The sequence below is a fragment of the Misgurnus anguillicaudatus genome, chromosome 24 (assembly GCF_027580225.2).
Source record: "Misgurnus anguillicaudatus chromosome 24, ASM2758022v2, whole genome shotgun sequence".
NCBI classification, from domain to species: Eukaryota; Metazoa; Chordata; class Actinopteri; order Cypriniformes; family Cobitidae; genus Misgurnus; species Misgurnus anguillicaudatus.
The window spans coordinates 1,937,823-1,962,437 of NC_073360.2; the positions used below are offsets into that span (position 1 = coordinate 1,937,823).

Below are 24,615 nucleotides of genomic sequence, written 5' to 3' on the forward strand. Positions count from 1 at the left end.
AAAGGCGGTTCATGTTAAAAAAACCTCCATATGGCTAAATTACAACAATTCTGCAAAGATGAGTGGGCTAAAATTCCTTCACAGCACTGTAACAGACTCGTTGCAAGTTAGCGCAAGCACTTGATTGTAGTTGTTTCTGCTAAGTGTGGCCCCAACCAGTTATTAGGTTTAGGGGCCAAACACTTTTTCACACAGGGCCATGTAGTTTTGGATTTTGTTTTCCCTTAATAATAAAAAAAAACTTTATTAAAAAAATTGACATGTGATTTGTTGACTTGTTATCTTTTGCTCATTTAAATTTGTTGGGTAATCTGAAACATTAAAGTGTGACAAATATGCAAAAACATAAGATATCTGTAGGGGGGGCAACACTTTTTCACAACACTGCATCTACGTGAGTACCTGTCTCATGATTTGGCTGTTTTAATATTTGTAATTGTGTGGATTTACCTACCTAATACATTTGTTGATGACTTTATACATTGTTTAAAAGACAAGGCTTTGGTTAAAACAATACTAGTTAAGAATAAATATAACCATACACTGACCAGTTTTAGTATTCAGTGCACATTTGAGTGCCTTTCCAGGATTCTATATTTTTTTCATGAACAAAAACAAAGGAATGAGTCAAAAGGTCTTATGCCACAAACACTATAGAGCTAAACTTATATTGATCCTGTAGCATTGCTTTAAATTGTGCTAGTAAATTCACTGTCAGAAAAATTACCAAAAAATGGCCCCTAGCTGTCACTGGGGTGGTACCTTTTCAAAAAGCACCTAAAGAGTTTGTATGAGCACCTTAAAGGTACATACTGGTACCAAATGTATACATATATTAGGTCCTTTTTAAAGTGTACTGTCACAGAGGCAGCTAGGGACCATTTTGACCATTTTTTTCTGACAGTGTATAATAGTGATTGTGCTTTGATCAGCTTATTTTGCCAAAACCTTGCACTTCATAAAAACAAGATTTTGTAATAATATTGACCAAGAAAAAATAGCAAGTAAAAGTGAGTGTGTACACAGTTTTAAATGTTTGACCTTAAAATTGAAGTGAATAAATTTGGAGGTAATGTTATGCAGTATGCAACCAGAAAGTAGATATCACAACATTTGATATCAAGATTTTTTGACGTTGTAGTTTCAATACTAGCATAGTTATACTCCCTTATTCCAACCTCAGAAGTATGGGCTTTGTTTCACAATTCACACATCATTTTCATCTATTCAATTTAATTTCCAGCCCCCCCATAAACATCTGCAGAATGGTTTGATCCGAAGCTACCAAGTGTGCTATCGGGAGTTTGGGACAGGGGGCAGCCCCCAGTACAACACCATTAACGTAGACACCACAGGAGACATGGAAACCATAACACTGGATAACCTAAAGAAGTACACCCAATATGAGGTGCGGGTGCAAGCCGCCAACCGGGCAGGAATGGGTCCCACCTCAGAGGAGATCACCATCACTACGTTAGAGGATGGTTAGTGTGCTTTACTAGTGCTTTTTGCTAAGACAAGCATCAGTATTGCTCATAATTTTACTGTTACTAATATTTTCAGGGATTTGAACAAACCAAAATGTTTAGGACTTGTTACATTTATTTTACTTGTTACATTCAGCATTTTACTGTAAATTTACATGTCTACATCACAGTTTACAATTATTAGGTTTTGTGACATAACTGTAGGCTACTCTATTTGGTAATTTTCATGACTACTAATGTAAACCACATTTACGGTATCATAATAACAGGTACTAATGGTTTACTTTTGTAGTCATGTAAAATTATGTGCCTATTGATTCATCTGCCAGTATTTATTATGTAAATTTACACCAGTATGTAAAGTTTTACATTGTACAGTATGGTTAAAGATTGTATTATGGATTGTAAATAAAGGCAAAGAAACAAAGTAAAGAAAGCATTTTAAAAAACTAAATTGCTAGTAGCTACAGGTATACATTCCTATTACGGTAAGTTATTAGTTCCTGAATTACTATTACTATTTATCTTTTCATTTTTTGTGTATGTTTCGTATTCCATACGTTGTATTATATACTTTGGATCATTTGCATGTGTCTGTCCTGTGATATCTCGCAGTGCCCAGTCGCCCACCTGAGAATGTTGTGACAACAGCAACCACCCCAGAGACCATCTCTCTGTCCTGGTCTGCGCTCCCTAAAGAGGCACTGAATGGGATGCTGCTGGGATATCGTGTCATTTACTGGGCCAATCTTCCTGATGGAGGCAGGCAACACTACACTCTCCATGCAACACACCACCAGTCACTGGTGTTTTCTATGTCACACAGAAATTATAGCATACACTCGATGTGCCATTTACTCCAAAAGTTTGGGTAAAACCTGATGATCCATGTTATTCCAGCATAAATGCAGAATGTCCCTGAACATTTGGTGTATGTCAAAAGAAGCAAGAAAATCTAACCTTATACAATGGTTTTAACATGCTATAAATGATATTATTTGTTTAGTGGCCTCTAAATAGACCCCTTCACAGTTCACGTCACAGGCGGTTCCCACTGCGCATGTCGGGGTCAGAAAAGCCATTACAGCAGATTGAGTTGCGTATTATTCGGTTTCGTCAAAAATGCCTACTTACGTCGTGGGCTGTGAAAATCGCACCGGGTCTTCCGTTAAGTTTTCCCGATTCATGCAGAATCTCAAAAACAAAAAAATACAACATCTGCGGCTGCAAGCAATTAACGTGCAGACTGGAACAATGCAAATATCAAAGAGGCAGGTGTTTGTAGTGCTCACTTCATTTGAGGTAAGTCATAATTTTTCAGCCATGTTAGATTAAATTATAAAGCCTGGATGGTATGAACAGTTTGACCCCATGCTGCGCGCGCACCCGATAGTCATTCAATGTTTACAAACCTTGAAGGGGTCTATAGTGCAGAATCTTTGTTTTTACTTCATAATGTTTTTTGTTTTACCCTAAAACTAAGTAACATTATATTTTGCAGTGCGTTTGTTTAACATAGAATTGATGCACAGAATAAAAGGCAAGAAATGTGTTTTTAATCAACATTTACTTACATAAGAAAAATGGGTTGCATTTTATTTGACAGTTTGTGCACTTAAATATACCCACCCAACAAAGCACTGACTAATATAAGACAACTACATGGACTTAAGTTTGGTGATGTTGAGGGTTAGGTTCAGGGCTGATTATTAGTTATTACACAGTTATTGTAATTACTAGAGTAAGTACATAGTACATACACGTAGAACAGGACTGTAAAATAAAGTGCTCACAAAAATGAATATGCATACATACATGCAGATACTCTAGATGTAAGTCCACTTTAACAACACATGTAATTACGGTACACTCTTCACTGGAGAAACGGTTATTTACACACATATTACAGGGATCTCTTTTAAAATTCTTCTTACCTGTGTATTTTTTTCCCAATAGATCTTTAGATTTAAGGTATTTTCATATAAATCCCTATCTTTTGTGTATGTGTGTGTATTTCAGAGCTGGGAGAGATAAGAAACATCACCACCACCAAGCCTTCATTAGATCTGGAACACCTGGAGAAGTACACCAACTATAGCATCCAGGTGCTGGCTTTTACTCGGGCTGGTGATGGAGTCCGCAGCGAGCAGATCTATACACGTACCAAAGAGGATGGTGAGATTCCCTCTGACTTCACTAGTTATCACTACCTTTCAACTACAGTAAGAAGATTCATAATTTATAACCATTTATTAAGTTTATTTGAATAGGGACAAGTATGTTACATAAGCTCATGTTACATACTACAACATTTTAGCCAAGGCTAATTCTCAATGTCAGTCCCTAGTGGGCCTTTACAATAATTAAACAATACATGATTAAAATTAAAGGCGGAGTCCACGATGTTTGAAAAACGCTTTGGAAAAGGAGACAGGCCGACTACCAAAACACACTTATAGCCAATCAAATCAAATCAAATGCCGGGTTGCGTATGTGTGGGGCGGGTCTATCAACAGAAGGTCCAGATTCTATTGGGGTAGGGGAATGTTTGTTTAGGTGATTTCAAATATCAACATTGGAATTCAAACATCGTGGACTCCGCCTTTAACATAATAATACAGTATTACACAATATCAACAAAGCCGACATTCAGTGGTCACCTTTTTGACCTCTAATTAAAGAGTTTGTATTTAAAAAGGACCCAATTTGATTCTCCTTTCAGTTCAGTGGATAAACAATTCCAGGCTTTTGTGCCTTATACAGAGAAAGCTGATTGTCCAAATAAAGTGTTACGTTTCAACCCAGAGCCCTGAAAGCAACTATGCACTCACTCAAGACCTGTGGGGTGATGATTTAAACATTTATGCATCAGCTTCAATAAAGAAAATTTAAGGGAATTTACAAAAGATCAAATATTTAACTTCCTTAGACTAACACAATGGTGTGACCTAATAGTTTTCCCCAGAGTCGCATAAAGAGAGAGTAACGACACGCTTTGATCTCGGCGCAGCGCGGTCACGTGATTCATGTAACGTTCTACAGTTCCAAAACAAGCTGGGCTCTCACTCTGTTTGCATAGGTTTTCAGCTATTTTAGGTAAATATACTATACTTACTATGTTTATATTTTTTTTACTAGGGAGTGATGGAAATACAGTTAATCAATTAATAAAGATAAACAGTTAATGGTGACCCAAAGATATACGGTTATCTTAAGCCACTACAGCAAGCAACACAGTTTATCTTTTTTTTGTAGCAAAAAAATGGCTATCAATCTGCTGAAAACATAATCCCTACACTTTTACTGTATTAAAATCACAAAAAAAAGATCGCTGATGCGGTTATTTGTAACAGTGAAACATAACAGAAACACACTAAATTCATTTTTAATTATATTTATAGTACACATTAAATGTTAATATAATTATACATGATTTTTATGAATACTTCGCTCGTATTACCTTTCAAACACAATGAAACACATAGCAGCATTGAAGCAGTGTGACTTTCTTATGAGGCATTTAGCTTCTCGCTGTTGCCCCCTAGAGTAACTCGTAATAAATATAAAAGATATGATAAGTATATATTAAAGTAGATGGCCACCAGTAATAAATATTAAACAATTAAATCTGTTTTATTCACACATTATACACAACTCATTAAAATATAAGAATTTAAGTAGTTATTATTAACGATAATCATTAACTACAGCTGAGCTCATAAAATATCACTGTTGAGTATATTCATTAAATGTCCGAAAATGTAAAGAGAAACTGTAATTTCATTGATTTACCAGCAGGTGCTATTAAAATGAATGGGCTTCAGTGCTGCGTTTGGAACTACGGGTCATTACATGACCCAACGGACGTCTATGTGAGTGTCGTAACTCTCTCTTTATATGACTCTGGTTTTCCCATAGAGTAACTCCACCCAGCCATGAGTCTTCATCCTAGAATTCTCTTCCAATAAAAAGGTGCACTGCTGTAACAACAACAACAACAACTGTGTAAGCCATTTTGTATGTTGGCTTCTAGATGAGTGTTACTTTAACACTATTGCTCTCAGAGCTCCAGCATCAATTATAACTTAATAATTGATGATAGATAATACATAAATGCACACATTGAATTAAATATGCAACACAATGTCATATGTTATCCACCTTAAAAATTAACTTCTTGGTCAACCAATGGCATTGGGTGTGGAGTGTGAATACTTATTCTCAGAACAATGACAGATTGGGACAGGGCATCAAGTATCAACCAAAACAACATTACTTACAGTTCACCTTTAATTGTATTTAAATTAATATTAATATTCTTAATGTTCCAGTTCCTGGCCCTCCTGCTGGAGTTAAGGCGGCTGCATCTAGCAGCTCTGTGGTGTTCGTTTCCTGGCTGCCTCCACTGAAACTCAATGGAATCATCCGGAAATACACGGTCTTCTGTTCTAACCCCTACCCCACGGTAAGCCTTCATTAACAAACTACTAAACACTATTTACATTTCAAATGAACAGTACAGTACCATTCTCTTACCTTATCCTTCTAAACCAAACATAAGACAACATTGCTTACTAAATGATAATATTAACAATTAATGATTACAGACAGAATCACACATATCAGAATGACACAATAATGTCACATGATGACTAAACATCCCTGTTGTAAAAGCACGAGCCCCCTTTCCTAAAAACTTCAAACTGTTGTATTTATCCAGTCAGAATGTAATATTTAAAGAGCCTTGTAATAAATTAAAATAGGTCTATAAATATTGTACACCAGAATAAAGTCTATAGTGCCAAACTTTTTAGTGACATTTCCCTTATACCATTGCACTGTATGTCACTTTGAATAAAAACATTGTCTGCCAAATGCTTAAAGCAACACTATGTAGTTTTTTGTACCTTTAAATAATGACTTTTAACTGGACAAATTGTACTGTTGCTGCAACCTGAGCAGCCTCCTAGCTGCTACAAGCACACTCTGAAAGTGGCGATGGAGGGTAGGAAACACAGCCCCGCCCCTCCCCCTGCCTGCAGAAGAGTCTCTGATACCAGGCACTGTTGCGCTTTTCAACCACATGGGGGAGCTGTAAGTCATTTTTACATGGAAACTACATAGTGTTGCTTTAATTGTAAATGTAATGGTAAATATTACTTATGTATATACAAAGGTATTATGGTAGCTTTTACAATTACAAAATAGTTGTAAGTATAGAGCTACTGTTATTTTCCCTTTTAACATACCTTAACGCTGCGTCATGAAATGACACTTATATGAATATCTGAATAACTGTAAAACTAGCCTGCCTTATTGCGAAGGATACCGGGAGGTATAAAAGGGAGGCGCAAACAGTGCATTACAGCTTTCTGTAATTCCGTGAGCGCTCTGTGTTAAAATTGTCTTTCAATTTGTTTGTCAAAACTGTGTCTTAGTCAAAACTAGTTTTACAAATAGTTTAAATGGCTAGCAAGCAGTTCAGAAAGTGTGTTCCCCTGCTCTTGTTTCATAACAGGTGGGGACTCTCAGGACCTACCAAGGTAGACACCTTGGCAGCCATAAAAGTGCAGTTGGCTTTGGCCCTTTCTCAGAGGTCACTGTCTAGTTTCTTTCCCCCCGGAGGGGTTTGGAAGCCTGAACAGTGGTTTCTTCTGCCCCAACTGGGACCATAATGCAATGTTATAGCTCCAAATGAGTTGGACGTTGTTAGTCTGCACGAAGATACACAATTTTTATTTATTAAACGAGACAGTCTGCAGATCTCTCTCTCCATGCTACGACAAGCGATTGTCGTTCTATGTCCGCTATGCTAGCCACGGAGAGACATGTATGATGAAATCTTTCAGGCATTAAAGGAGTCATAGCATGAAAATTTTATTTTTTTCACGTTTAAGTGCTATAATTGGGTCCCCAGTGCTTCTTTCAACCTAGAAAATGTGATAAAGATCAACCCAGTAACTTAATTTGAGTAAGCCATTTTCTGCAAGCATGTGAAAAATTAGGTCGTTCAGATTTGGTCTGTTTTGTGAGGTAGGTAGCAAGGTGAATTACAATAATACCGCCCCCTTTATCTGCACTATCCAACCACAGCACTGCAATTTAGTTCAGAGAGAAAGAGGGAGAAGAGAAGGACTTGACAGCACAATTGAGTTTCAATTGCAACAAACCACTGTCATTGTGATCAGTGTTTGCATTTCATCAGCTCATTTGCATTTTAAAGGACACACCCAAAACAGCACAATTTTGCTCAGACCTACAAATTTGCGACTGAACATGCTATAATAAATTATCTATATGGTATTTTGAGCTTAAACTTCACAAACACACTCTGGGGACACCAAAGATTTATTTTACATCTTAAAAATATCTCATAATATGACCCCTTTAACCCTCTGGGGTCCGACCATTTTGGGACACTGTCAGAGGTTCTGACATGCTCTTACATTTGGTCTTTTTTCAGTTGCTTTAAAACATAATAATGGCAAGTGTCTCATACCACTGTGTTCAGCACAAACTGGGCTAAAATATTATATGAGCTACATGTATGTAAATGTTTGTATTTTTGAGAGAAAAAGGTTTATGCGTGGTTTTTAAAAAAAAGCAAAAATTTAAGTCACTAATGTAAGTCCACAAAACCCATACTAAACATGTTTTAACAAGACTTTACTAAAAAGAATCTAGTAGTCTAGAGTTTTTTCTTTAAAATGGTGTGAAAATCATCCTGCCTACTCATTCACATAAACCAATATATTGATTTAGTTTACTTTAATTTACTTTTTGTTTAGAGGGGCCGTATGCGAGAAGGATTGATTGACAGCTAGCAAACAAATATGAGCATAATGAGCTGCATAATGAGGCAGGAGGGAACTACAGTAAAGAATGTGAGGACAAATGTATACATGTTTGTTTGAGGTTTATTAAGAAGTTAACAATATAATCAAAATAGAAATGAACAAACATGCGGTAAAGTCTTTAAATCTGATCAAACTTTACGCTTTGCTTGTTATGGTTTGAACAGCTCGTGTCTTCATTACCCTGTCAACAGCCTGTGGGCGTGATCGAAGTCAGCCAGGAAAAACAGTACTCTCTTTATTTCAATGCAGATTATATAAACAGGCAATATTTGTTTTTGATTATAATAAGCTTGTTTCAGGCTTTCTTTGGATATGTGTATCGTGTTTGTGTGACGAGTATTCGCGGAGTTTCAATTGATTTTTGTAACGTGTTTTAAGAGACAGCTTGCGGAGACAGAAATGTCAGAATGCACACCCTGTTTATTTTCTTTATTTGACAAAAACACAAAGATCTCTTGTTATTGTGAATCTACACTAATTAAAGAGGACCCTTCAGAGTTTCAAATGATGTCAAACACGTAAGTGAAATATATATAGCCCTCAGGGAAATATATATATAATTTAATAATATAATGGTCTATAGCTCTTTCTACTCGCACGTTCACAAAATGTATGGGTTCAGCCCTTGCTCCACTTCAGGGGATCCACTTAGATGACTGGCTGGTGCTAGCTCAGTCTCATGAAATGGATGTTCAGCATCGTTCCTAGCCATATAACACATCTGAAGTTACGGCTTAAAGCCATAAAAGAGCAATCAACCCCCCCCCCCCCAACAAAGAACATTGTTTCTCAGGGTGGTTTGGGATTCAGTGGTGATGGCGGCACATCTTTTTTCTTGCTTGCACCAATCAATCCTGACAGCAGTGTCCAGGATCATATTAAGCCCCATTCACATTAAAGTATTTTTAGAAAATATTGGGTCTAATGGCAGCAGCGTCCAACATGATTCTTTTTTGCCTATTGTACATGAGACCTTCTCAGTGGTGACTCTAAAGGGTTCTCCCAAAGAATGTATGGATTCAGCCCTCGCTCCATTTAGACTTCAGGGGATTTATATAGAGGACTGTATGGTATTAGTACAGTCTCAAAGGTCTCATGAAAAGACATATTGGCATTTAGATGTCGTCCTTGGCAATATGAGCAAATGAACCCCCCAAACAAAGAACAATGAACATTTGGTGACAATGCAGGCACATTTGTCTCCCACTTGCACTGAGTCATTCCTGAAAACAGTGTCTAGGATTGTATTAGGTTCTCCCTGAGGTGCAACCCATTCTGTATGTTCAGGGTTATGCGCAATGCATTTGTTTCCTGTCTAAATTGAAGAAACTGTGGTCTCTATGTCTCTCAGGGCGATGCATATTCCAAGAGCCCAGAACGTGTGAGCAGACATTTTGTCAAGACAGGGGCTGAGGCCTGGGAAATGCAGATTCCACCCTGAGGTGGTAAAGCAAATGTTTATAAAAAAAATTCTGATGGACCTATTTGTGTCTCAGTAGATGAGCCACTTGCCAATTTTGACACTGATGGGGTTGGACACTATGGTATAGGCGTGGCCGAGGCGACACCTTTACACCTTCTTCCCAAATTGTTCTGCTCCTGGTGGTTCTAGAGAACCGATAGCCCCATCTTCTATGGCCCAAGTTTGGTTGTCAGACCTCTAAGCTCTCCTAGCAGGTCAACCATGGGAGGTCCCTCTGAGGAGGCAACTTCTGATATACACTGATCTGTATACATCAAAGTGGAGAGTTTCACTTCATGTGTAGTAAAAGGCATACTGAGCCAGTTAACTGCCCAGTGGCTTCAGTTCTGGAATTTCTACAAAGCCAGTTTTTCTCAGGTCGTGCTCCCTCTACATTAAGAGTAAATACTGCAACCTTTGCTGCTTTTCGCTCTCCTCTTAATGATGGGTCTTTATGGAGTCATCCCTTAGTCATTTGTTTCCTGTGTGGTACATTGAGGATGAGGCCTTCTTCTCAGTGAGAGTTCCCATATGGGACTTTACTGTATTTTAGAAGGGATTGTGGCACCCTTTGAATCTATTTAGTTTTGTACAGACAAACTTCTGTCGCTGTATTATCATTTATTTTGGCAATCACTTCTCTGAGGAGGGTAGGTGACCTTTATGCATTATCAGCTTCTCTTTTATGTCTGGAGTTCGCTCCAGGCAGAATTAAAGCCATTCTATACCCAAGACCGGGTTTTTTACCTAAGGTTCCTAGTCATGTGGCCAGGACCTTAATTTTTCAGGCCTTCCATCCTCCTCCTCATGAGTCAGCGGATCAACAAGATTATTCTTATTACGCCCTTTGGCATTAGAAGAGTATGTGAGAAAGTCTTCTCTGTGGAGAAGATCTGATAAACTTTTGTTTTGGAGCTGTTAGCAAGGCTCAATGTGCCTCCAAGCAGACCATCAGTAAATTAATTGTGGAAGCGATTTTACTAGCTTATGAGGTGCGCAAATTGCCTTTACCTCGACGAGTCAGGGTACATTCTACTAGGAGTATGGCATCTTTTCAGGCCCTTCTATGTGGGGCCTTCAATCAATATGTGTGCTATCCACCCCACATACTTTTACGAGGTACTATAGTTTGGACCTCTCATCCTTACCTTGTAATCAGGCTCTTATGTTCTGATCTGGGCATGACACTCAGCAAGAGAGACACAAATCCTTATGGCATAGTGGGCATTCGTTCCCCCAAAGTGTCATTTCATGACCTACAAGGAACCCAGCTACTTGTTCAACTTTGCCAAGGTAGCCAGCCTTTTAAGGATTATGTGGAGAACTTTTGTGGATTATATCATCATGTTGACTTCTATAACACTTTCCTGAAAGACATTTTTCGTTTGGGGTTAATCACACCATATACCATTTTATTCTATGCAATATCTCACACTGGACATTAGAAAAATGTATTGACTATTCTTTGTTGTTGAGTGGCTCTTCCTTCACTGTGGGAACGTGGATGAGGAGCCCCATAGTCCCACAGTGATTACCACGTCAAAGCCTGCTTATGTCATGTCTACTGTTCACGTCAAGTCTGCCATATCACAGCCTATTCACATCAAGCCTGTTCATGTCAAGCCTGCAATGCCATAGCCTATTCATGTCAAGCCTGCCATGCCACAGCCCATTCACATTAAGCCTGCAATGCCATAGCCTATTCATGTCAAGCCTGCCATGCCACAGCCTATTCACTCCAATCCTGTTCACTTCAAGCCTGCCATGCCACAGCCTATTCATGTCAAGTCTGCCATGCTACAACCTGTTCTCACCATGTCTGCCAAACCAGAGACTGTTAACGTTGTACCTGCCATGCCTGAACATGTTCCTAAAATGGCCGCTAAGCCTGAACCTGTTCTCAAAATGCAGCCACACCCAAGCCTTGATCACAAGATGGCCATCATACCTGCTTTCCCAGTGAACGTCACTGGAACAGGCAGCTGTTGTCAAGTCTTGGAAATACTCCACTGGTCTCAGTACGGACGTTTTGTTTCCCAATTCCATGGTCTCTAGAGCTTCAGTTCTGGCACTTATAGAAGTATGTCCCTGGTCTATTGTGCTTCCTGTGACAGCGGTAGCTCTGTGGTGTGTGTGGTCTGCTCTTTGTTCTTCTGTTTCCCAAGAAGTATTTCAAGCCCATGAGTCTCCTGAGCCACCTGCCGCAGCCAAGATGGCTGCCGCTATGCCAGAAGCCACAGCTAAGATGGCTGCCACCACGCCTGAACAAGTTCACAAGATGGACGCCACCACACCTGAACCAGTTCACAAGATGGCCGCCACCACACCTGAACCAGTCCCCAAGATAGTTGCTGCCATGTCTGAACCTGTTCCCAAGATGGTTGCTGAGGACTATGTCAATGTGTCTGAGCCAGTGCTCCACAGCCCAGGCCTTTCATCGCTCCATGGCCCAGGCCCCCCACTGCTCCACGGCCCGCACCCAGCGCTGCTGTATGGCCCGGGACCGCCACTGCTCCTCAGCCCAGGACCGCCACTGCTCCACAGTCGAGAAATGGACTAATGTTAATGTTTTGTTGTTGGGCATAAGGAGCCTTAGGGGGGGGGGGGGGGGTTCTGTAATGGGTTTGTCATGTGTTCTTATCTTGTCATGTTCACATCTTTTATTTAGATATTGTCATCGCCATGGTTGTCTCTTGTTTCATGTGTCTTGTTTTTATTGGCTCCCTTGTATTATGTGTCATGTTCCCATTGGTTGCCTGCCCCGTTACAGTTTATAGCCCTCATGTTCCCATTGTACTTTGTCAAGCTTTGTTAATCTGCATGTCTGTATGTACATGCTTTTGTATTTTTTCATGTCAAGTTTAGTTTTTGTTTATGTCTGTTTCTTTTTAATTAAACTGCACTTTCTCAAATCGTTCGCCTCTCGTTGGATTACCTTACAGTTGCACTCGTGCTGTCGTCATTGCCATCCATAAGAAAGGCTAGTTTTACAGTTATTCAGATGTGCAAACGCTGTGGCGTTCTTTCCCAAATTGTCATTTTTATAATGCATAATCAATCTTAGGAAACTATCTCAGGGAACAGAGGTTACAGTCATAACCATTTAAAAATTTTGTTCTGACCAGCAGTTTTTAACTAGTGTGTTAAGTTGGCATGGCATGCAACTCTTTTTTATAATATGCAATTTTATAATGCTCTAAATAAGTAGAAAATTGCATTTTGTCTTAAATGATGAGAGTAAATGTGTAATTATTGTGCAAGTTTAGTATGCGATTTTGACAAGTGCCTTGACTAATTGATTAAGATCATCTTTTAATTTGTTTTCACTGTAGGTGATCAGTGAGTTTGAAGCTGCTCCTGATGTTTACTTCCGGCGTTTGACCAACCTGAACCAGAACTGGCAGTACAGCATCTGGGTCGTGGCCGTGACTGCTGCAGGTCGTGGGAACACCAGTGAGATTATCACTGTAGAGCCCCAAGCTAAAGGTATGAGTACCAAAAAAACAGAACTTTGACATTTGTGACCCGTCACGGAAACCAGGGACACAAGTCGGCAGCACAAGTTTCGAGAAAATGAGAAACAAAGTTTTTTTTTCAAAATTTGTGATTTTCGTTTTATTGCAAAATCTGTTAGTTGAGATCACGAAGAAGCCTCTCCATGTTTGAGATAGCAGTTTATGTATATTTAACATTACATTTTGCGGTTAAAATAGGCTTGTTTTCCGGAGATTCTAGCGTGCAGCGGGGGGCGTCATTGTCTGTGTGTATATTTACATACTGTATAAGCTTGTGTTTTCGCCTCCGCCCCCAAAGGGAACAGCGTGACTACTGAATAAGGATAGTTCGCCCAAAACTGAAAATAATGTCATTAATGACTTACCATTATGTCGTTCTAAACTCGGAAGACCTCCGTTCATCTTCAGAACACAGTTTAAGATGTTTTAACATTAGATTTAGTCCGAGAGCTTTCTGTCTCCTCCATTGAAAATCTATGTACGGTTTCCATGTCCAGAAAGGTAATAAAAACATTATCAAAGTAGTCCATGTGACATCAGTGGGTCAGTAAAATTGTGTTGATGCATCGAAAATACAGTTTGGTCCAAAAATAGCAAGAATTACTGCTGCGTTCCAGAGCCCATCCAAACCAGTGGGACGTGGGATTTATCCTTCTTGAAGTGTCCTAGCTCTTACTTCAAAGCGTTCCAGACATTTGAAGTGGAACGTAAACAGAAAACATGGACGACCGACCGGTCTTCTTAAGGCTCGTACAGACTACATAATTTTTAAACGTCGGACCGAACTGTGCAGTTCACACTACAGTAAAACAACAAGTTAATCATCTTTACAAAGTGTTCTGGAGCCATTATATAAAAGCGCTGCATGTCGCTAAGTAACTTGGTATATTTTTACCGTATTTTTATGATAACAGATAATAACGACATAATTTCACGCCATAATATAAAAAAACAAGTTGTGTTAAAAGTACAGTGTCTAAAACAACCATACAAGCAGAGAAGTACAATTTATAGTCTATTCCTTGAAGATTTCCTCTCACGACGACGCGATCTATGGGCGCCGCCATTGTCCTCCGACTTATTTTTCTGAAGTCGGGGTAGGTCGAACTCCCCCGAGTTCGCCGGTAGGAGGTTCCACTTCGACAGGCATTCCAGTGCACTTTTCCTAGTTGGAGGTAGGATAAGTCCTACATCCCACTGGTTTGGATGGGCTCTGGAACGCAGCATACGACTTTATTCAGCATTGTCTTCTCTTCCGGCTCGAGCGTGAAGTCACGTGACTGTAGTGACGTGGCTGCTCTGTCCCTTAGACATGTTTGCTGAGTTTTATTTATTTTTTTCAAACTTACAGCGTGCGTCTCCCCAGACTGTAAATTAAGCTCGGGCGCACAAAACAAAAGAAATATAAAAGAAGCTGGGGCGGAACAAATAACAGTCAACCGCATATACGTCAGCCGCGCCACCGACCCCACGGGGCGCCGCAGCCGGACGACGCCAAAGTACCGCGAGAGCTCTTTAAGAAATCTTACGGAGTAGTTTAATTTCGACTCGCTCTCGCGGTACTCCGACGTCATCCGACTGCGGCGCCCCACAAAGCCAGCGACGCGGCGGACTGCTATTTGTCCAAACACACAGAAGTTACACAGAGATCGTTGTATTCTTTATATAATTGGCTACATGTTTTGTCTATCAATATTTTCCATGAAGTCATTGGCTGATGGAGGAACGAGCGAGCGATTGGTAACATCTCTTAAGGACTTCACGTTTTCGACGGTGCTGTTTTTGGATTATCTATTATTTTAAATACAAACTTTGAAGGCGGGTTCATGTGTTTAATACCGGAGTGTAATCTGATATACCCTTACATGTGACGATGTAAATAGTCCTCAGATTGTATATTATATTGTATTACCAGAAGTATATGAGAAATAGACTATATATCTATATTTCACGGATTATACGCATTTGTGGACAAAAATCATTGGATGATTCACACATCTGAAACAGACAGGATTCGACTTGTGATCCCCGCAAAGGTAACGTTAAAAGTCCTGTTTATTTTTGCATTTTGTCATTCGGATTTCTGTAATAAAATACTACATATGATGGTAGAACCTCTGTATCTCAAAACGGCTTTACAGGGGGTATGGCTTAGCTAAATGAGATGTAAATGAGCCCTATTGTCTTTCCAGCCAGGGAAAAGGGAAAGTGTTAACTTTTTTCTTTCTCAAATTTCTCAGCATTCTCTTTTTTGAATGTGTTACATTCAAATGGCCACAACTTCTCCAAATCTTATCAGATTTCCATGTGTTACACATCGTTGGAAAGCTTAGAATCTGCACTTTCAGAATCTATGAATAACTCAAAATGCCCCAGATCCGACTTGTGTCCCTACTTTCCGTGACTGGTCACATTTACATAAAGATTAATTTAGGAAGATAGATACTTAATTGTAAGTTTGTCTGTATGTGCTTTAACCAGAACTATATATATATATATATATATATATATATATATATATATATATATATATATATATATATATATATATATATATATATATATATATATATATATATATTAGGGCTGTCAATAGATTAAAAAAATTAATCTAGATTAATCGCATGATTTCATGAGTTAACTGCGATTAATCGCAAATTAATCGCACATTTTTATCCATTCTAAATTTACCCTAATTTAACACTTTTCAGGTTTTTAATATTCTAATCATATATACATATATAGATGCTTTATGCAAATGTATCTTAACAACAGCCTGTTTACATTTTAACAGAATCACCAGCCATTGTTTTGTATATGAATTTTCCTTTCAGAAGATTTTTCTTTCTCCATTTTTGTTTGCTGCTGCATCATTTGTGACCTGTGCTGGCAAGTTGAGTCGGAATTAGCAAATTTAAAAAAAATAGTTGTTCATATTTTGACATTCTCTATTAAAACATAGAACAATGCATGATTTGTTGAAATATAACAAAATATGACAGAACTACACGTGTTTGAAGTTGAAAGAGTCAAATTACCACAAAAATTTTCACATCCATACATTATATTACCACATCAATACCTTAAAATCACTGGTAAAACTAATAGATTTAGCACACACAAAGCAAAAACATCATCAATGTATGTTCAACTTTTTTTCCTTTTGTTTGATTGACATTGAGACAGACTGCTTAAAATCTAAGTGATCTAATATAATGTTACACATCAGATAGTTTTACCCAACAGTTAACCAAACATTTACTTAAAACATAACAGATTATAGAGCCTACCTGCGTGAATTCTTATCAAAACAGATATTTGTAAAACTTCAATTTTGTGAAGATGTCTATATATCCGGGTCGCGCACTCGCGCGTATGTGTGCACGCGCTTCAGATATCAGTCAGTTAGCGTGAGGGGATCGCTTTTGAGTCTTGTCGCTCTTAATAACTCTTTAACATTAATCAGGTACCGAACTTTATCTCTCTTAATGACTATTTTAACATCAAGCAAGTCCTGCAGTCTATTTTATAAGTCATGCACAAAAGCGAAACCAAAATGAATTGAGACGCATTTTTGTATTAGATTAAGCATTAGGAGGACGGTAACGTTACACCTCTCAGACGTATAAATAAAGATCATATCAGATGTCCAACGAGCATTTAGAGCATTGGATTTGGTAGACGATTTGCTTAATGTTCTTATTTCTATGAAAACCTTTTACTCATTTAGAGAGAGTCACATTTGTCTGCGTCTCTGTTCATTCAACTATGGGCTGGACCAAGGGTCAAACAGAAATTGCGCTTTGCGTTAATCTCCGTTAATAAAATTAGTGGCGTTAAAATGAATTTGCGTTAACGCGTTATTAACGCGTTAATTTTGACAGCCCTAATATATATATATATACACAGAATGAGATGGTCATCCAGTCTTTCATGTTAATAATGCACTCCACTAACTTGACAACAGACGTATTTTGTCCTTACGGGAGAGTGGGGACAGTTGCAACGTGTGGCAGTTGCAACATTGCAGATTTCTCCAATCAGGAATGAGCTAGAGTGATGGTTTTTATACTGCACATATACTAAACCAGACCCTCCCTTATTCTGGAAGAAATCAGCCACATGTGCCAATTCCTTCCACATAAAACTCATTTTAAGGTCAAAAAGTAATTTTTTTATGATCAGAGTTTTTGTCACACGATCTCATCAGTTTTTTCAAGGAATTCTAAAGTAATATAATTTAAATCTGTGGTCTCTCAGCTTCTAATTGGTATAACTACTGTATCATGTGTCTAAGATATTCTGTTAAGCTAGCATAGCAAGTTTTATCATGGCTGTCAGTGTAGGGACAGTTGCAACAGCAGGTTTAACCATGTTTAGGATTTTTTTAAATATAGGGGGATTATTGAACGGCTCCTCTCCAAATTGCCATAGCCTGTCGGCCTTTGATGTGAAAAGCCGCGTCGCCGAATACCTGTTTATTTCAGTACATACGCGGTCGGATTGATCCATCAAGCGGAGACTATTTGATAGAAAGTGTGGATTAAGGATGTTTAAAATCTCTAGCCTGGTGGTCAGTACTTGAATGGATAAAATCAGCACATTTGCAAAGGTTTATCTCCATATGGCTATATATAATAAATAAAATTTAGAAGGGTAACTTTGCAGTATCACATTTTATATTTCCTACTATTAGATTTCTATTAGATTTCCATATTAATAGACGTGAGTATTCAACTGAAATATATAAATATCCTCACAACATTATTATTTCTCAAAACTTTGACAAAAATTATTTTCAAATGAACTGTATTCTTACAGTTATTCGAAGATGCACACATTATTCCGGTTATGATTTGAATATTAGACCAGATAATATAACGGCAATGAACGTCTCATATGCCATTTAATATCCACATAACTTAATATAACAGCATAATGAAATGAATAAAAAGACAAGGAAGCAGGATTGGGATGTAAATTGTATTATTATTAGCGGGGAAAAAAGCAATAGCCTATTACTAAAATAAACTCTGAGGTAACGCGCCAAACACTTTAAAATAAATAAGCAATAACCGTGGAAAAAACATTATTATCTCTCAAAACTTTATATGACAAAAATTATATTTAAAGGAAATATTCTTACAGTTATTCAAAGATGCACAAATTATTCCATATTACTCCGTTTATGAGCACATTTATCTCTGGTCTCGCTCTGTTATGTAATAGCTGATTGAGGTGCGCATCTCCGTCTTTCAACCAGGTATCATTTTGTATTACTCATTTAGGAAAATTAGCAATGATTTAATGATTTTATTAATATTATAAAAATGTTTTTTTTTTGGGGGGGGGGGGGCAAATTGATTACGATTTGTATTACCCTAGTTTTACTACAAATAGGCTACGAGACATTTTTTTACCACGGAGGGTCGGTGGTATACGAAATTTCCCGGTAGATTTTTGGTCCCACTCCGCCCCTGGTCACTGATGTAAAAGCTCATCATTATAACGTAACAAAACAGTAATATTATGCATTAATAAAAAATCCTTTCGAACAGTTCAGTATCTCCTCTATTTTGTTTAACTAAATAGATGTTTAAAAATCAGATTAGGCCATAATGTAGCTCACTTGTTTTGTTTATTCAGGATGTCAGTAGAGAGAAATCATGTGACAGATAGGGGTGTCCCTCTACCTCTTCTCAGATCAGCAGCAAATATACAAATACACACAGTTCAGTTCTCTCTGTTTTATGAAATTTCAGTGTCTTGATTTTAAATAAAAAAAACATAATGTTAAAATGTGGGAATAATTAATTTAAATATTGTTGATTAAAAAGTTTCTGGTGTTACATTTGTAACGTGTTACTTTAACCTGCTGTGCACAGACAAAATAAAGTGCAATGATTAAGCTAAAGACTAATTTTATTACATTTTAATAAATGTTGCAACTGTCCCTTTGGAGTGTTGCAACTGTCCCCTATTGTGGGGTCAATTGCAACATTTCACTCTGTCTTTTCAAATATAAATTGTACATATATTATCATATATACACGTTATAACAGTGTGGTTGAGCAGCTGATAGATGTGAGTTTATTGTAGAAAAATCTTGGCTTTCTAATGCAAACAGTCTCTGAGAAACTTAAGGAAATGTAAAAAGTGTTGCAACCGTCGCCAATCTCCCAATTTAAAGAACTGGAAAAAAATCTCCCCCTTAGGGTTGCTCCTTAAAGCTCTACTTGCTGTAAACGCTTCTTTAAAGTTGCCTTTTAAGCAATAATTACATTCCTCAGATCTGTTTTGCTGTTTTGTTACATTTTTATCCAACAGGCCTTCCGTAATTGCTCCCCTTTAGACCACAACGCACACAGACAGCCCTCTTAAGAGTTAATTGTTTATGCTCTTTCCCAGAATTAAACATATATCATATGTATTCCTGCCCATAAGAAATTAAGGCAGACAGGGACAAAACCCTAATAAAAAAATGATAAAATACACTTCTGTTTGGTAAGATGACAAACTCTGATGATGAGGCTGTGAATTAAGCTTTATTCCTCATTTATTCACATGCCAGTGTTTGTTAAATTGTACATTGAATGCTTGATGTTCTTTCTAAAATGTGGGGAAGGAGATGCTTGTGTGTCTTTTTCACATTAACAATTACAACGTCCATCTCCCTAGAACTGGATGAAGGGTATTGTCTCTCTCCGGGTGGAAGAAACCGTAGCATGGGCTTTCGAAGCCAGAGAAATCAACATCTAAATGCGAGCCCCAAGACCGTGAACCCTGCACGGTCTCGGTGAAGATCTATAATATACTGTACAGCCAGTTAAAGCCGAGCACAGCCATGAGACTCAAATATACATAAAACCACAAACTATATATATTGAGCGGCTAAGGCATGAGTCTTGTGTGGCAGTGTCACTGTCACATAGTCCCCCCCAGCTTACTGCTTTGGGAAGAAACTAGTCCTTTCAGGGTACTATCAGGGATTGTCCATCTTCTGGGTCTCCTCTCGTTCGTGTGCATTAAAATGTCTTTGTAAAAAATGTGTCCATGCTCGGCTCTCCCACATCGCCACTAGCTTGCCAGAGGAATCTGTGGAAATACAAAAGAAAGGTGGGATCCAATACCAGACTGGGCATCCCTGGGTAGTATCTGACAATACAAAAGGACCTGCTGGCTGCTCACACTGATGTTGTTGGTCTGAGATGTGGGTCGAGAGATGGTCAGCTCCTGGAGCATGGCGTCATCAACCTGCGTGGTACTGAATGTGTCTCTGGAGAAGGGGAGGATGGTGAAGACGGAGTTGAAGTCTATCTGGCCCTGCTGATGCTGTGGCACAGAATTCTCAGTCAGTTGCTCTGTTGAGTGTTTTTAAACTGCTCAAGGTGGTGGGACTGTTGGCAAGAGGAATACCAGGGAAGATCGTGGGTGGTGCTGGGCTGGCAGTTGATGTAGAGAAGATTGGGGCTTTTGGATGCTCATTTGGTTCCAGTTGCTTAGCCCATTTTTTGTCTCGCTGTTTAAAACATTCAACTACCTCTCTCTGCAGTTTAGCCACGACATCCCTCAAAGATTCCTCCAGCTTACAGAATTTAAAATCCATAGCCTGTTTAAAACACACTTTACAGTTAAAATGACGTTCAACACAGTCTTTAAAGTCCTTCTCTAGTTTTAAAACAATACTTTTACAGTACTAGAAACAACTTCAGCACACAACAGGTCACATTCACATTTGTGTAAAGCGTGTTCATTATTAAAACCAGCAGATGTTTTAAAAGAAGCAGCATTATCAGGGTTTGTCATCCTTTTAACATCGTTTTGTTCTCAGACAGTAAATCTGACCCCATTTTTAACAAATTGTAACTCAGACGATATAGCTGAACATTACAACACAGCATTGAAGTTCCATTTGAAAGGGAACTGATTCATTGTTACTCAACTAGGTCTCCCAATGGCAGCATTCAGTATACAATCAAAAAAGCACAGGGCCTAACCCTGATCCCTGTGGCACTTCATACTTCTGATGTCTTTGACAAAAACTAATAGTGATTGAATAGTGATTAGCTTATATCATGATAGTTCCTGTCCACAAATGCCAACATAATTCTTGAGCCTGTCTAGCACAGAATTTTGTGGAAAGCAGCCACCTTTTACTGTTTACAGCACAAAATGATTCAGGAGGGTTAGATTCCTAACAACATTGTTTGTTCCTACAGCCCCTGCTCGAATCCTGACATTCAGTGGCACTGTGACCACACCCTGGATGAGGGACATTGTCCTGCCCTGCAAAGCAGTGGGAGACCCTCCACCTACCATCAAGTGGCTGAAGGGAAAGTATGTTTTAAATATATTTGATAAGATAGTTAACCCAAAGTGAAGGTGCTTTTGTAGTTTACCCATTGTTAACCACACATGCGTTGTTTAAGAAAATGTATTTTGCTATGATTGTTTTTTCCACACAGTAATGGTACACCTGCTCCAGTTTCCGCTGATGGGCGTCGCAGTATTCACACCAATGGTAGCTTTGTTATTCGTACTGTGAAAGCGGAGGATTCCGGGTACTACAGTTGTGTTGCCAGCAACAACTGGGGTTCAGATGAGATCATGCTAAACCTTCAGGTTCAAGGTACATTTGAGATCAAATAATCACATTATAATGTGCATATGACGCACAGAGCTCTTTTAGGTAGAATTTTTGAGTTTACTGAGTTTACGAAGACTTTTGATGTTTCAGTACCTCCGGACCAGCCACGACTTACAGTGACCAAAACCACAACCACCTCCATTACACTGTCCTGGATCCCTGGAGACAATGGAGGAAGCTCTATCAGAGGTTAGAATGCAATCATATTTACATTTACTCATATTAAATGAATCTAGATATGATTGCACTCATATTCAGACTTCATATACAGGCAAATACTACAACTATAACAAGCAAGACTATAACTTTGCCCTTGCAGGCTAGAAAAAAGGGTCTGAAGAAAATGATATTGCTCAGAGTTTGTTCTTTCATAGTGCAAAACTATTATGTAATATAATTCTAATTTCTATATAAGAAATTAGTTATTTCTTATACAGTAATTATTAAATGTTACTAATTGCTCAAATAGAGTAAGAGCATAGTGCTGTAAATTAAATGATATTAATAATATAATTAATGTCAGCAATTAAAATTTAGTGCTTATCTGTTACATTATTAGAGTATTCGAACTCAAATATTTCAAAGCTGTGTGATGTCCGTGTGTTTAGGTTACATACTGCAGTACTCTGAGGATAACAGTGAAGAATGGGGCAGTTATTCCATTAGCCCAAGTGAGCGATCTTACCGTCTGGAGAATCTGAAGTGTGGTACATGGTACAAATTTACCCTGACAGCTCAGAATGCCGTTGGTCCTGGACGCATCAGTGAAATCATTGAGGCTAAAACCCATGGCAAAGGTAGAATTAATAAATGATCAATTGTCTCTTTTCATAATGTGGCATGTATTAATTATGCTACACACTGATGAGGTTGTGTTGAATGGCTGCTAGTTAGTTACTGGTCTTATCACTTTACCATGAAATAAACTAGTGAAGTTTCTTTGCAGTGTAAATTTTGTTTATAACAAAGCTGGCGTGGGACACAGATGGGTTTGGCCCTTTAAAGTAGCCAATTGACTTTAAATTGACATGCATTTGGCAAATGCTTTTAGCCACAGTGACTTTACATGGTTTACATGTTATCAATAGGTGTGATCCCTGGGACACACATGCAGTTCTCTACCACTGAGGTACAGGATCTTTAGTTTGTCAAATTTTTGTAAAAACCTTTATTTACCACTTGCTGTCATTGGCAGGTGGCAAGAGCTATAAGGCAGAGACACATTCTCAAATTCAGAGTGCATAATATTGAAAAAGTAGTATACAGCCCTGAGCAGGAGACGATGTCACCAATGTTTTTGGTCCATAAATTACGTGTAGTCTAGTTTGTTTTGTTTATTGTATTAAAGTAGTTTTCATACTTGTAAATTGATGACCAGAGTTGTTTTTTTTTAAATATGCTTAAAGTAATTTTCTTATCTCTCATTTTATTACATGATCAGAGCCACAGTTTGCCAAAGACCATGAGCTTTTCTCAAGTATTAACTCTTCTCGTGTGGAGCTCAACCTGATTGGCTGGAACAATGGCGGCTGTCCGATCGACTCATTCACGTTGGAGTATCGACCAGTGGACACTACGAAATGGACCATGGTAAAACGTGATTCCCTCACAAAGAACTACGTCCTCTACGACCTGCAGGAGGCAACCTGGTATGAGCTCCAAATGAGAGTGGGCAACAGTGCAGGGACATCGGAGAAAAGAGTGCTGTTTGCTACTCTAAACATGGACGGCAGTGAGTCATCACTCTTGTTTCACCACCTACCATCAAATTTAACATTATTTAGTGTTTAAAGACACTTACTAGACATTTCCAATTTTGTCACTATAATTTAGGGACAAATTGTGAGTTGATATCAAATCTTGGTGACCATACTTCCAAAATGTCCCTCCATTACTCCAGGCACGATTGCACCATTGCCAAAGTCAGTGGATCCCAGTCAGGAAAACAGGCAGGGCAATGAGGGACTCAAGATGATGGTAACAATCATCTGCATTCTGGTGGCTATCTCCATGGTCTTCATCGTTCTTCTGGTGCTAAGGAGGAGAAGGAGAGAGCAGAGACTCAAGAGATTGCGAGGTGCATGTTATTATCACAATAGTATAAGAAATGTCCAGTGAGGCAAATAATGCTTTCAAAAAAAGGGTTTTGGGGTTGAAAGGTTGAGAGAAAAAGAGAGTCGAGATTGTGTTTACAACTTGAAGCTTTTGATTTAAGCTAATTGTATTTCAATTAGAGTCCATTAAATTATTTGGTCCAACTTTTAAATGCAAGCAGTGGACTGCAAATGAGCAGTCCATAGTAAAAGATTATAAACTTTTATGCTTATCTACTCAAGCTTCTAAAGTTACTACATTTGACACCTTATAAATTAAATTTACATATTTGCTTTTAGAGTGCAAGCAGTAACGTCACACAGTGCCAGATTTAAATTAGCTTTCATGCCCCCAGTGACGTGTTCATTCACACAGTTACTCAAACAGCAATGTTTTCAATCATGTAGTGGGTTTACTTTATATTACAGACCCTCAAATTGTCACAGAACAACCATGATAACTTTTCTTTTTAAACGCAGTGTAATGTCAACATAAAGGGCTGTCATCCGATGTGTTGAGCCATGACTGTTTACAATAGGCGAGGCTGCAACCA

The 24,615-nt window shown here is 38.4% G+C and overlaps 1 protein-coding gene across 2 annotated transcripts in view; it reads left to right on the forward strand.

Moving 5' to 3' along the window:
* Window positions 1-24,615, forward strand: part of dscamb (Down syndrome cell adhesion molecule b) — a 157,508-nt gene that overhangs the window by 121,488 nt on the left and 11,405 nt on the right. For both annotated transcript variants that reach the window (XM_055195610.2, XM_055195609.2), the window contains exons 17-27: window positions 1,244-1,484; window positions 2,103-2,249; window positions 3,507-3,662; window positions 5,819-5,952; window positions 13,139-13,292; window positions 21,541-21,658; window positions 21,787-21,950; window positions 22,059-22,157; window positions 22,577-22,765; window positions 23,410-23,700; window positions 23,869-24,045. In XM_055195610.2, coding sequence (XP_055051585.1) covers window positions 1,244-1,484; window positions 2,103-2,249; window positions 3,507-3,662; window positions 5,819-5,952; window positions 13,139-13,292; window positions 21,541-21,658; window positions 21,787-21,950; window positions 22,059-22,157; window positions 22,577-22,765; window positions 23,410-23,700; window positions 23,869-24,045 — 1,870 coding nt within the window. The remainder of the gene's footprint in view (window positions 1-1,243; window positions 1,485-2,102; window positions 2,250-3,506; window positions 3,663-5,818; window positions 5,953-13,138; window positions 13,293-21,540; window positions 21,659-21,786; window positions 21,951-22,058; window positions 22,158-22,576; window positions 22,766-23,409; window positions 23,701-23,868; window positions 24,046-24,615) is intronic.